Raw genomic sequence first — 14,980 nt, forward strand, 5'->3', positions numbered from 1 at the left:
AATAAAATCTTTAAAAAAATGTTACATAAAAATATCTACAAAAATCCTATAGCTAACATCGTACTTAATGAGAAAATAGCTTTTCCACTAAAATCAGGACCAAGAAAAGAATATCCTCTCTTACCACTGCTTTTTAACATGTTATTATATATCCCAGCTAACACAATACAGGAAAAGAAAATGAGGGGCACCTGGGTGGTTCAGTCAGTTGAATCTAACTCTTGATTTTGCTTAGGTCATGATCTCAGGGTCTTGAGATTGAGCCTTCCATTGGGCTCTATGCTTGAGATCCTCACCCTCTTCCTCTCACCCCACTTGCACACGCATGCTCTAAAGAATAAACAAATCTTAACAACAACAACAACAAAAGGAAATGAAGGTTTATATAGATTTGGAAGAATGAAAATGCTCTTTGTTTACAAATGACATAATAATCCACCAGATACTAGCATCTATTAGAAAACCTAAAAGAATTGACAAAAATACTCCTGGAACTAAATGTTTATAATAAGTTTGCAGGATATAAGGTTAAGATACAAAAGCTAATCACTTCCTATATACCAACAACAAACAAGTAGAATTTGAAATAAAAAATATACCATTTAGATTAGCACCCCAAAAATGAAATAGAATCTAACAAATAGGTAAAAGATCTACATGAGAAAAACTAGAAAATTCCGATAAAGAAAATCAATGAATTGAAAATGGAGAGATTTCAATGTGTATGGACAGTTATGTCAGTTTTTCCCAACTTGATCTGTTGACTAACAACAATTCCAATAAAAATTCCACTAAGTTTTTGTGAAAATTGAGAAACTGATTCTAGAGCTTATATGGAGAAGCAAAAGACCAAGAAGAGCCAACACAATATTGATGGAGAACAAAATCAAAGGACAATACTTGACTTCAAGATTTATATAAAGTTATCGTAATCAAGTGAGTATAGTATTGGCAAAAGAATAAACATATCAATGGCACAGAAAACAGAGACAAATCATAGATTCAACGATCTTGACCAAAGAGCAAAGGCAATACAATGGAGGAAAAACAGTCTTTTCAACAAATGGTGGTGGACACCTGTAGGTAACTGAACACACATAGGCCAAAAAAACAACTCTAGATACAGATTTTATACTCTTCAAGAAAATTAATTCAAAGTGGATCATAGATCTCAAAGAAAATTCAAAACCATACAACTCTTAGAAGACAACACTAGCAAGTATTTAGATGACCTTGTGTATGGTAATGATTTTTTAAGCCATAGAGCCAAAAATATGATCCATTTAAGAAATGATAGATAAGCTGGACTTCATTAGGATTAAAACCTCCTGCTCTGCCAAAAAAAAAAAAAAGAAAGAAAGAAAGAAAGAAAGAAAGAAAGAAAGAAAGAAAGAAAGAAAGAAAAAGACAAGCCACAGACTGGAGAAAATATTTGCAGATATGAACAGACAGACCTTGGAGATAATGAGGGTTAGATTCAAGGTCACTGCAGTAAAGCCAACATTGCAATAAAGGAAGTCACATGACTTTCCTGGTTTCCTACTGCATATAAGTGTTATGTTTAGACTATGTGGTAGTATAATAACTGTGTGATAGCATAATGTCTAAAATAACAATATACATGCCTTAATTGAAAAGACTTTATTGACAAAGAGATACAAAGTGAGCAAATGCTGTTGGAAAAATGTCACCGGGAGACATGCCCAATGCAGGGATGCCACATACCTTCAACTTCTAAAAAACATAGTTATCTGCAAAGCACAATAAAGTAAAATGCAGAAAAATGAGGTATGCTCGCATCTGATTAAGGACTTTTATACAAAATACACAAAGAATTCTTAAAACTCAACAATAAGAAAACAATCTTACTAAAAATGAGCAAAAGACTTTAATGGGCACCTCACTTAAGAATACAGAAAGGAAATACACATATGAAAAGATGTTCCACATCACCTCACTAAAGAATTGCAGATTAAAACAAGATATCACTACAGGCCTATCAGAATTGCCAGTCTTTAACATTGACACCATCAAATGGTGGCAAGGATATAGACCAACAGAAGCTCTCTCATTCGTTGGTGGGAATGCAAAATAGTATACAGCCCTTGTGAAAGACAACTGATGGTTTCTTATGAAACTATTCCTTTACCAAACAATTCACAATTGAGCTCCTGGGTAATCACCAAAAGGAGTTAAAAAATTCATATCCACACAAAACCTCCATACAGATGTTTACAGCAGCTCTGTTCATAATTTGTCAAGGCTTGAAAGCAACTCATAGGTAAATGGATTAATGAACTGTGGTACATCCAGGCATAGAATATTATTCAGCACTAAAAAAGAGCTATTAACCCCACCCCCACCACACACACAAAATGGAGACCTGTAAGTGCATATTATTAAGCAAAAGAGGCCATTCTGAAAAGGCTACATACTGTAGGATTCTAAATACATGATACCGTGGAAAAGGCAAAAAACTATGGAGACACTAAAAAGATGAGTGGTTGCCAGGGACTAGAGGGAAGGGAGAGATGGATAGGTGCAATACAAGGAATTTTAGGGTAGTGAATCTATTTTATACAATGATGGATATGTGTCACTATACAGTTGTCTAGATCTATAGTATATACAACAGCCAAGAGTGAACATGAATGTCAACTACCGTCTTTGGGTGATAAGGACGTCCATGTGGGTTCATCAGTTGTAACAAGTGTACCACTCTGGCACAGGTTGTTGACAGTGGGCAAGCTGTGACTAGATGGGGTCAAGATATGTGACTAGATATGGGAACTCTGTACTTTCTGTTCAATTTCACTATGAAACTAAAACTACTCTAAAAGATGAAGGCTTTTTTTTTTTTTTTAAAGGGCAGAAAGTGTGGTGTAGATGAACTGATCTGAAGGAGAAATGCATAAACTGTTGCACTGAAAATTGATACTATGAGGAGGTAGAGCTAAGGAAGCAGGCCTCTTGAGAATGCCTGAACTTGTTAAAGAACGGCCAGCAGAAAGGCTCCATTTATTCTTGCCCTGCCACCTCTCCCCACATGCACCACGGTCACTTTAGAGTAACTAGCACCTCCTCTGTCCCAACAATAGTCAGAATCCACTTTTTAAAGATTTTATTTATTTTAGAGTGAGGGAGAGTAGTGGGGGGGGGTGGGGAGAAGCGGAAGAGAATCTCAAGCAGACCCTGCCCTGAGGATGGAACACGACGAGGCTCAACAAGGGGGCTCCATCTCACAACCCTGAGACCATGACCTGAGCCAGAATCAAGAGCTGGACACTTAAGCAACTGAGCCATCCAGGCAGTTCAGAGTTCACTTTCACAATCTGCTTTTTTTTTTTTTTTTTTAAGATTTTAGTCTTTCAATTTAAGGGACAAAAAGCCTGTAATCCGTACAATATGGAGCTCAGTAAACTATGAGTGGCCCTTAGCATCTGGGAAATTAGAGAATATGTTCAAGTTCTAGATTTCTGGTCATAAGACATCTTTCTTCTCGCATAATCATCTCTCATATTTAAAGGATAGTTGACATTCCTGAAAAACCAAATAAAATTGAATTTCATATTGAGCATAAACTAGGAAACTACCAAGTCAATATTCCCTTTTCTTTTTTTTTTTTAAGATTTTATTTATTTATTTGACAGAGATCACAAGCTGGCAGAGGCAAGCAGAGACAGAGAGAAGGGGAAGCAGGCTCCCCGCTGAGCAGAGAACCCAATGTGGGGCTTGATCCCAGGACCCAGGATCCCTACCTGAGCTGAAGGCAGAAGCTTAATCTGCTGAGCTACCCAGGCACCCCCAAATCAGTATTTCTTTCAAGTTCTATGATGACAATCCTTTCCAGGATTAGATTTTTTTCACTTTGAACTGCTAAGTATATTTCACACAAAAGGAACATCAGTCAAACTTTTAATTAATCAAACAATTTTATCTAAGCCAACTGAAATTCTGTGCTATTATTTACAATCTGCTCTGAGAAGAAAATGTGAGTCATAATTTAAACTCACTTTTTTAAGGTGAATGAGATCATTAGCCATCCAGGTGCCTCAGAGTCCACTTTTACAACCTGCTTATCTTTTTTTTTTTTAAAGATTTTTTTTAACTTTCTTTATTTGACAGATCACAAGTAGGCAGAGAGGCAGGCAGAGAGAGAGGGGGGAAGTAGGCTCCCTGCTGAGCAGAGGGGCCTGACACAGGGCTCGATCCCAGGACCCTGAGATCATGACCTGAGCCAAAGGCAGAGGCTTTAACCCACTGAGCCACCCAGGGGCCCCACAACCTGCTTATTTTTTTTTTTAAAAGATTTTATTTATTTATTTGACAGACAGAGATCACAAGTAGGCAGAGAGGCAGGCAGAGAGAGAGAGAGAGAGAGAGGGAAGCAGGCTTCCTGCGGAGCAGAGAGCCCGATGCGGGGCTCGATCCCAGGACCCTGAGATCATGACCCGAGCCGAAGGCAGCAGCCCAAACCACTTAGCCACCCAGGCGCCCCAACCTGCTTATCCTGAGAGCAAAATCACTAAGATACAATCCTGTCAATGCCTAAGCTCTGAATTACAAGAATCCACAAGCAGTCCTGTCCTAGAAGGACCCTTCTATGGAGAAGGTGTTAAGACCAAGATTACTTACATGGGAGGTGGAAGAATACAGAGGAGCCTAGACTCTCACATGTAATCCCACCATTTCTATAGCAAAGTCAAATAGTGAGAAGCTCAGCCCTGCTCTGTTTTCCAAAATGGACTCAAAAATCCTTGAATGTGGCCTCTTTTCTCTATCCAACTGCATAAGGAGAATCAAACAGAAACAACAGTACGAGGAGTTCTGTGCCCCGTGCTATGAAATTTCCCTGGCCATATCTTATCTCTCCCTTTTGAGATTTCAGTTTCCCCATTTGTACAATGATTTTCAGCTGTTCTAGATAATTTGTAGGTCAATACACACATTTTTTTAGCTTGTGCCCACTTTTTCATCCATTTGTGTAGTAACTCCCTGACCCACTCCTCCAGTTTTTCCTCCAGTTAGTAGTGACTCTCTGACCCACTCCTCATGCTCCCCACCAGCAAGCACTGAAGTAAAGAATCCTTACACCACCACAGACAATTTACTCTTTATTGATTAAAAATGAAGGAAACATGCAGCAAAATACAAAGTCAAAAAAAGGGAGAAGGGAAGGTCAAATATTTTACATCTTCCACAATCTAGCATACATCATAAGGAGGAACCTCCATTTACTGATACACCATTATTCTATCCTCAGATTATTAAATAGTATCAGCTGGCTCTAGGATTTGGTTCAAAACTTAAGCAAAAAACCCAAAGAAATCCATTAGTCATATTGAATAAGACCATACATTTCACAAACAGCATTGGCACATGTTACCTTGTGCTAAATTAGTCCCTACCCCCAGGGACCAAGGGATCCTAGAGACCTAGAGACAGAGGTGTACCCTGGACCACTGCTCCTTGAAAGGAGCAAGGACACTCACTAGGTTACGTGCTGTCCATCCTGGGAAGTTTCTGTTCACGTATTCTCTCAGCATCGCTGTGAAAGTCAGCAAAGGGAGTCCACCATACATCATGCAGAAGAAATAACACTGTCCTGGGTCTTGGTGTCTGACTCCTAATTCCCAGCAGGGCAAAAAATGAACTGAAAAGAAAGAGAAAACCCTAGGCCACTTCTATTGGCATCCTTGTCCCACTGCAGTTTAAAAGTCATGGCTGGCTGGGGAAACTGAACACGGCAATGGGCTGCTGCTCACCTCCTGCCTGGGCTCCAGACCACTTCCAAACAGAATGCTAGAACAGAGTGAGGCCACCACCTCCGGATTTATCAATATGTAGATGATGATGGCTTGACTGAGACAAAAATACATACTCAAAGGTAAGCCACTAGCCTTGTGCCACACTTGATCTTAGCCAAAAGGCCGAGAAGCGATTAGCCTTGTGCCAAAGGGACACTATCTCCTTTTCATGTTATTCCCATCCCTCTAAAAAAAATTTAAAAAAAGAAAAAAGAAAAAAAAAAGAAAAGAAAAAGAAAAGCTAAGTATTCTTCCAGCAAACTATCAATCTTTTCCCTCTCTAGGCTTGGCAGGCCTCCCACTTTTTACCAATCCTGCTGGGACCCTGGACTTTGGTGTCTGATCCTCTCATCTACTTTCCTCCCAACGGCCACTCCAAAGCCATCCCATCCTTCTCCCCCACATCCACTCCTTTTCCAGTATGCCTCTGTACCTAGGGCAGGGAAAGGAAGCCCATGACTAAAACAACAAGCTCAGAAGCAAACAAGAGCTGCAACAACTCAGTTGTGGGGAAAGCTTCCAGAGATATTCCAAGAAACAACTAGGTGAAGTGATCTCGTTATTCACAGACCAACAGTACTGGAAAGGGCTTGCGTGATTCTGTAAGAGGCAGCACTCCCCTTTCCATGGTGCTAAAGCCCATCTTCATGTGCGTTTTAAGGCCAGACTGAGTGTCCCTTTCTTAGACAAAAACTGTTAGGGCTACTTGCAGTTAGACAGAGGTTGACTGTGAAACAGTAAGAAAGAAAATCGGCCCCACCGATTACTCACATATTGCATTATGAGTGCTCGTTTTTAAACCTAAAGAATAATTTATATTATTTCTATAGAAAATCAAATGAACACTGTCTACTCAAAAATCCTAAAAGTCTCGGCACATGTGGTTTCACTTTCCATCCTGGGTCAGGTTCAGCGCACAGAAGTATGGAGCCCCTCCAAAGGGTCAGTGCAGGACAGGGCCGGAAGGTAGGCCTCGCTGGCCTGGTGAGTCTCCTTTATTGCTGTAGAAAGCTCAGCCTTGCATTTCCTTATGACGTGGAGGCCAGGCAAATTTTCATGGGAGGATTGAGGAGCAGTTTTTCTTCAAATGAATTTTTTAAGATTTGAAAATAAATACTTCCAAAATGATATGAGTTATTATTCTTCCTGTTCAAAACCACTGCTGGGGAAATTCACTTTTAGAAGCCATTACTTGATGTTTTCGCTAAAAACAGTCCAAAGTTCCACTTTTTAGGATCTGATGGCTGAAGTTCGACTACAGTCAGATGTTTTGCACCAGCTGAAGTTAAGGCTAGCAACCCTTTCTGGAGGGAGTGATGAAGAGGGGTGCCTGAGAGCAGCTTCAGCAAAACGCTTAGAAACATGAACAAAACAATAATAACACAGTTTAGGCTGCCTCTTTCTGAGGCTGTGCTTTTTCCTAACAAAGGTTGCTCGAATTCACATCAGCTTAAAAAAAAAAAAATTACTAAATTAAATTCTCTGGGCTCCAGATAAACAATCAACTTTTAATTGCTACTTCAGTGGTGAAGATATATCCCAAGATGCCCACATCCTGTCAGGTGTGGGAGAACAGGCAGGATGAGGAAGCCCAATATAGCTGCTACTTTCCACCCAGCGCCATCATTGGAGTAAGGCAAGATGAGCTGCCAGATCTCCCTCCTGAGCCTTGAGGCACAGTCCCCTTCTCAGCTGGAGAAAGACAGGGGACATGCGCAGTAAGTTTACTAACGGAAGTCTTTAAAGGGATGCTGGCCACTGGTGATCCAACTTTTCTTTCCCTGTGGGAAAAGGGGGGAATGATGGCAGGAAGAACATAAAGAAAGACCTCTAAAGCTCCTAGCCGGGAGGTTTGTTGCTGGGTTCTTTGGCAGTAGTGGGTTTAGGCCAACAGAAGCAACAGAGATACGCATGTGTGGAATCTCCTTAGGCCGCCTCTTTCAAGGCTGTGGTTTAGCTGATGCTGAGCTGGGCAAATCCTATTAGTTTACCATCATCAGGAATATCTGAGCCTTCGACACCAGATGCCTAAGAACCAAACAAAATGAGAAGCTGTGGTTATTTGTAAACAAAACTGCACGTAGCAATTAAAATTGATATAAGGACTATGGGGAGGAAGACAGCAGGGTACAGGTCCCTGGGATATGAAGATGCAAATGAAGGTGTCTCTTTCAGAAAAGGTGGGGTCTGGGTACAAAGCTGGAGTCAGACTGGAAATACTCTCTCTTAAGAGTCAAGGGCCTATGATAGGAGGCTTCCTGGAGGGAGAACAGAGGAAAGCCATTCAAAAGGAGACACTGGCCTAAGGCCTTAGGGAGGCTAAATGAACACAATCCACCATATTTTAATATTCTCAGCACTCAGGGAATATACAAGCTGGTCTACAGAAGCTGCTGCTATGTAAGGACAGTTTAATAAAGAGGAAGAAATGAGTACCAGTTTGAAAGTGACAGATCGATTTGACTGAGGTTCTTCCACAATTTTCTGCAAATTCGCTGCCACTGTAATCATACAAACAGAAAGTATTAAGAAGCTAAGTAAATCCATTTCCTACCATATTTTAAAAACCTAAATGATAGCTCAGAATCTTCTATGTTCAACCAAAATGGAAGTGGAATGATAACTCACTCCCCAAACAAAAATTATCTTTTAAACTCAACTCTCTCTAAGTAGCACAAATAAATCTTGAATCATGCTCAAAGTAACTTTCTTTAAGATGCTATGTTAAATGGGGCAAGACACACAGGTCAAAGAGGAAGGATATGTCTACTCACGGGCCAGAAAGCCCTATCCTGGGAGCTGCTGAACTCTGGCCTGCAGCCTATTTCTAGTCTGGCTGTGGGCTAAGAATAGTTTAAAGACCATGAATGGCCCACAAGCCTAAACTATTTACTAACTGGTCCTTTACAGAAAAACTCTGCTGACTGGCCCTAGACAATGGTCTTTTCCTTCAATAACATGTACACATGGGCCGATTATACCTTTTCTTACTTTCTGCTTATTCTAGAAATAAGCCTCTAACAAGTTTTGCTTACTTCTTTCTTGCTCTGTTAAGGGCAGAGTTTCACCCTCCAAAATGAACTGGATATGGCTAAGTATACTTTAACTTGTGATTACATCATCAATTCTACTAGAGTCTCCCAGCTTTCACCTACTGTCACAGGAAGTCAGAAAGTGAACTCTGAAATGAGATTTTCTTTTTTGTGAGGAACTATTACCAATACCTGTATTTCAGCAATGCCAAGACCCTCCAAGACCCGTGAGATCCGCTCAGTGGAATCAAAGCCTGTTTTCTAGGTCCTAAATACAAAGACAGAGACACCAGGGTGCAGGGCAGAGTACAAAGTAGTTACCTATTACTAAATCCCTTCCATCGACAAGGCCAGCAGAAATGAGTTCCTGAGATACACCCTCCGCTGTATCTGCGAGGAAAAAAAAGAAGGTGCTCCATTTCTTGTGTATGCACGTTACTGTGAACTCCTAGAGCAGATGTTGGCACTGGCAGGCCCAAGCTAGCTGCTAAATTCACACAACCAAAGAGGCGGGGGTGGGGGTGGGATCTTCCTTCCACACAAAGGTTTCTCCTACCACTGGGGTTACCTCAAGTGGGAGATTCTCTTAGGTGTAGCTAGAGCACAGAACCTCTAGCAACCAGATGGCCAGTATCAACTCACTGTAAAGATAACTTGCACTAACAGTGATGCTACAGAGGAAAAGTCCCATTGTGAGGGCAGCCCTGGCCCCAAACCCCACCAGCTCTGAGATGTGATGTGTGTGCAACATCTTCAAGGCTAGTATAATGGAATGATTTCTTTTCAAGCACATCTTGAAAGAACAAATTGTAATCTCTTCTCTTCAGAGATCACATCCCAAGTTTGTTGCTAACATCATTTTCTTTTTTATTCTGGTGGGCTTTTCTTCATATCTAATGATTTTACATCATATAATCTGATCAATGGTTGTAATAGAAATGAAAAGACAGGGACACAGCATTCCTAACTGATCTCCTCTCCAACCGAGTCAGTGCTGCTGCTTCCTGAGGGCTGAACACAGCCTGAAAGAACAGGAGGACCTCTGGGGGTGGGTGGGCACACATTTGTGCTGATGACCAGCAACTTGAATTAGTTCCTTGAAATGGGACTCTTCCTGGTTTTAAACAGTGAAATGGATACACCTCTGCATACCTGGCTTCCGTCCTCTTTCATACTTAGTTGCTGATGATACTGAGACAGCATGAAGAATGAGAACTGCACACAGGATGAATGTGCTGGCTGCTGGCCACCTCCCTAGTCTGAACGCTTGAGTAACAAAGGCAAGAAAGAAAGAAGTCTCATCCCAGGGAGAAGTTCATGGCCAGAAACTATGCCTGACAGGACTCCACTTCAGCCTGGGAAGAGAGGAGGCTAGAAGCCTTGTTTCTTCTTTACTGTCATGGAGAAGTACAACCATGTTCAGTACTGAGAGCGAGAACTCTGCACCCTGACAAGTGTGGATATGAATTCCAGAGGCACCTCTTCCGACTGTGTGAACAACAACTTACCTCCCCTCACTCTAAGCCTTGTTTCATCATCTACACAAGGGGGACAATGTCTTCCTCAGGGGAATTCTGAGAACTTAATGATAGAAAGCTTAGCACAATGCCTGGCCTACTATGGTAGGCAGTAAATTAGAGCTACATTCATTACTGTTTGTATTATACTAGGTTTACAAGTGAGGTTAGTAGTAAATAAATTGAGTTTTTATTTTATTCATATGCCACCCACACCCTTTAAACCAGGAACATTTTCATCATCTTTTAAAAGTAAAATATATCTAAAGGACAAAAACATCACAACACATTTCATTAAATAAATTAGACGTTATTTTGTTTTCAATGTTTTTGATGGCTTACCTCTCCCAGGAGTAAACTCGAATCGAATATCATTTAGTTCTTTTTTTGAATTCCTACAAAAGAAAAGGGAATGTGTAAAATAAATTTCTGGATTTATGCATACTGACTCTGCCAACATATAACAGGAAAGCCGTGCCTCAAGAAAAACCATTCTATTTCCATAGATCCTATGACTTATCCTAATGAGCTCACACTGCAGGGCTCAGAGCAAACTACTCAGAGTGACCATCTAACTGTCCTACAACCCTTTTAATTTATGTCCTCCAGTAGTCAATATAGAAACCTCATGCTAACACTACACTTATTGTGAGGAACACTGAGTAATGCACAGAACTGCTGAAATCATTATATTATATACACCCAAACTAATATAGCACTATACTTTAAATGGGGAAAAAAAACTACCTTCGCACAAAGTAAGAAAAAAACAAAAACAAAATGCCCTCAGGCTTTTGAGGAGATTCTTTTTATTTTTTTTTTGAAGATTTTATTTATTTATTTGACAGACAGAGATTACAAGTAGGCAGAGAGGCAGGCAGAGAGAGAGATGGGGAAGCAGGCTCCCCGCTGAGCAGAGAGCCGATGCAGGGCTTGATCCCAGGACCCTGAGATCCTGACCTGAGCCAAAGGCAGAGGCTTAACCCACTGAGCCACCCGGGCACCCCTTGAGATTCTTAGACGCCTACTTCCATCCTTAGTCCCATTAAGATATCATATAAACTAAGAGGAAAATGTATGTGCACAGGAAAGTATAATTAAAATGATACAGGATAAAAAGATTAGTATCCAAAATAATACAAAGGACTTACACAATTCAACACCAAAAACCCCCAAATAATCCAATTTAAAAATGGGCAGAAGACATAAACAGACATTTTTCCCAAGAAGACATCCAGATGGCCAAAAGACACATGTTAAGATGCTAAATATCACTAATCATCAGGGAACTATAAGTCAAAACCACAATGAGATATCACCTTCCTCTTGTCAGAATGGTTAGAATCAACAACACAAGAAACAACATGTGTTGACGAGGATGTGGAGAAATAGAACTCTTGTGCACTGTTGATGGGAATGCAAACTGGTGTAGCCTCCATGGAAAACAGCGTGGAAAGTCCTCAAAAAGTTAAAAATAGATTAACCATATGATCCAATAATTACACTACTGGTATTTACCCAAAGAACAGAAACAGACTGATTGAAAGGAATACAGGCACCCCTATGTTTCCTGTTGCATTATTTACAATAGCCAAGATACGGAAGCAACCCAAGTATCCATCGATTGATGAATGGATAAGATATGTGTATATACAATGGAATATTACTCAGCCATAAAAAAGAATGAACTCTTGCCCTCTACAACAATATGAACAGAGTTACAGAGTATAATGCTTAGGGAACTTAGTCAGAGATGGACAAAAACCTTATGATTTCACTCCTATGTGGAATTTAAGAAACAAAACAAATGAACAAAGGAGAAAAGAGACAAACCAAAAAACAGACTCTTAACTATACAAACTGATGGTTCCCTGAGGGGAGGTGGGAAGGAGGACCGAGAAATAGATGGTGATTAAGAGTACACTTATCTTGAGCACTGAGTACTATATACAGAATTATTGAATCCCTATATTATATACTTGAAACTAACACCAAATATTAACCGGAATTAAATTATTTTAATACTGGAATTAAATTTTTTTTTTAAAAATATGTGGCAGCATTAAAAAAAAAAATAGAGGATACCCTTCTCCTCCTTACTCCCACCCCAGGCTCTCCAAGAATGCCTTGCCCACTACACGTGCTCAGTCTTGGCAGCCTCACAAAATGAAATACATGATGCTCCCCCAAATTCCACAGGAGTTCGGACAATGAGGGGGAAGGAAAAGATGAGAAAAGGAGTTAGACCCATACTGGCAGCAGAGTTAATACATGGCTCCAGAGATTTAAATGTGTGCCTGGTGAGGGACAGTTATTGTAATCACTCAGCAAACCATATACTGAGATTAACCAGGCTCCCTGGAGGTTCTGGTTAAAGGTGGGCATTTAGAATACTATACGGAAAGGCAGACATGCTTGATCACTAAGGACCCAAATCCACTTTATCTAAACAATGAAGAGGGTTAGGTCTACCGGATGGATACTTGAAAATATTCCTGAAGTTGTGTTTAGAATATAGTTACCCGTCTCTAACACAACCTATGCCCAGATGATTTTCCCCTTCGACTGCCTTCTCTTTGTACCTGTATACAGATTTATACTTTTGCATGTATACCACCCGAAGTGTCTTTAACCTGTGCTAAGTACATAATGCAAATCAGCTCCAACCTAGATCTGACTAACAAGTGAGGTGTTTTATTCACTCTTTACTTGGTATCCTGCCACAATAACCAACAGTGTGATATAGAGTCTTCTTGATACATAATTGGTCAATCCATTCTTTCTGAAAGCTGAATAAAAAGATTGAACATTCAGCATCATTTTAGTGATTTAGCTGGCATGCTAAGCACAAATCCTTCAGAGACAGCAAGACACTAAACTGGACTAAATATGTTTACCATCTCTTCTAGTGGTTTCAGCTGAGAGTCTTCATCAGTGAGAGAGAGAACATAGTTTCTTCTTCCATAAATAAGTCTGGAACACAGCCCACTAAAAAACCACTCTCTCAAAAAGCTAGTTGTATCACTTACAAGTAAGTATCTTCTCTAACTTCCTGAAGCACAGGTCAAATATAATTTTTGTACTAGTAGCTGCTACATGATTTAAAAAAAAAAAAAAAGTTTTTAAAAGAGACAAATGGTATTCTTTTTGCACAATCAGAATTGGACAAGATTATCAAGACACTTTAATGAATCCAAAACTATCTGTGATGAGACTAGGTATATTGACTAGGCTTTTGTAAAGGAAAGGTAACCCAATCTGCTTTCTTCACATTGATGGCACAGTTTCATTGCTCCAGGTGGTAGAATCAAAACATTCTCAAAAAAGGTCTCCCTGCTTCTATCTCTGATTATGGTCATATTGAGAAGAAGATTAGGAATTTTATGTGGGAAGAGGAATTAGTCCATGGTAATTTAAGGAAACCCTTTTAAAAAATGTTAGTAGTAATGAAGGTTTGAGTTGTCTCAGGTGATACTTTTAATTTCACAAACAGAACGAGACCCAATTAGAACAATACAACAGCCACTGCTAGTCTAACAAGAAAGCTCTGCAATCCTAACCCAACTACCTCCAAGAGGAGAGGGTCAGAATGAACAGACTGCCACTTATGGCACTTCTGTGAGCAATCCGTCAGAGCCTGGCTATAAACCCCACCAAGAACCACGAATTCAGAACACCTGCTGTAAAACAAAAAGACCAGATATATTCTCAGAGGGTTTTCCTTTCATCTTCTGAGAACAAGGCCTTAATATCATCTATCACAATCAGAAAGCTCTCCATTCTTGGGTCAGTTGATTGCAGAGTCCATGATATATGGTAAATTACAAACCTAATCTTCAGATAAGCCAACCAGTGCTATTTCCCTAAAAACTATTCCCCAGTTACAGACCATACTCAATTACAGAACCTAAACTAGCTGTACTGAAAACGACTAGTGGGAAAACAGCTAAGAGAATGTGTTAACATCCAGGTCCTTGCAATGTTGCTATTACTTTTTTTTTAAGATTTTATTTATTTATTTATTTGGGAGGAGCAGAAGAGAGAATGTTAGGCAGTGAGTGTGGAGCCCGATATAGGGCTTGACCTCACAACCCTGAGATAAAACCAAGAATCGGACGCTCAACTGACTATGCCACCCAGGGGCTCTGTAGCTCTTACTTCTGAGGGAAACAATACCCCTGCGATGCCTGGCACTTGATACTGGGGGGGCACACAATCTTATCCAGTTACTCTCATGCACAGACTATTTTAAAAAAAAGAGTCCCTTTCAAAGAGAAAATAGCACATTTAGAGTATGCAGAAAACAAAGAGAAGATGTTTACTTACCTTAATCTGAGTACTAGGCTGATTGGGATCTTGGTTTCTTGTGAGCCTGCTCCTGAAGGCAGAGCCTAAAAAACATCGAAAGGTATAAAGTCAGAGTCTGGACTACTAAGCATGAAGGTGACTAATGGTCATCAGCAGAGGAAATGTCCACATGGCAGCAATTTCCTTCACTCTCGGTGAGGCCAGACCCAGACCAGTGGCTGGGACATTCCCTGCTGTGGCAGGACATGCACTCTGAGACAGCAGCAAGAGCTGAATGTCAACCTGAGGCAAGCACAATTAAAAAGAGAATTCTCAA

The 14,980-nt window shown here is 40.3% G+C and overlaps 1 protein-coding gene across 3 annotated transcripts in view; it reads right to left on the reverse strand.

The window, feature by feature from the left end:
* Positions 1-5,101: 5,101 nt before the first annotated feature.
* OXSR1 (oxidative stress responsive kinase 1) overlaps positions 5,102-14,980 on the reverse strand; it is a 104,751-nt gene continuing 94,872 nt past the window's right edge. For 2 of the 3 annotated variants that reach the window (XM_059390546.1, XM_059390548.1), the window contains 6 exons: positions 14,683-14,747; positions 10,699-10,751; positions 9,992-10,105; positions 9,161-9,229; positions 8,244-8,308; positions 5,102-7,835 (listed from right to left, as the gene is read on the reverse strand). In XM_059390546.1, coding sequence (XP_059246529.1) covers positions 7,761-7,835; positions 8,244-8,308; positions 9,161-9,229; positions 9,992-10,105; positions 10,699-10,751; positions 14,683-14,747 — 441 coding nt within the window. In that variant the 3' untranslated portion in view covers positions 5,102-7,760. The remainder of the gene's footprint in view (positions 7,836-8,243; positions 8,309-9,160; positions 9,230-9,991; positions 10,106-10,698; positions 10,752-14,682; positions 14,748-14,980) is intronic. The other variant, XM_059390547.1, reaches the window with a different exon arrangement.

This window comes from Mustela nigripes, chromosome 2 (genome assembly GCF_022355385.1).
Source record: "Mustela nigripes isolate SB6536 chromosome 2, MUSNIG.SB6536, whole genome shotgun sequence".
Classification (NCBI taxonomy): Eukaryota; Metazoa; Chordata; class Mammalia; order Carnivora; family Mustelidae; genus Mustela; species Mustela nigripes.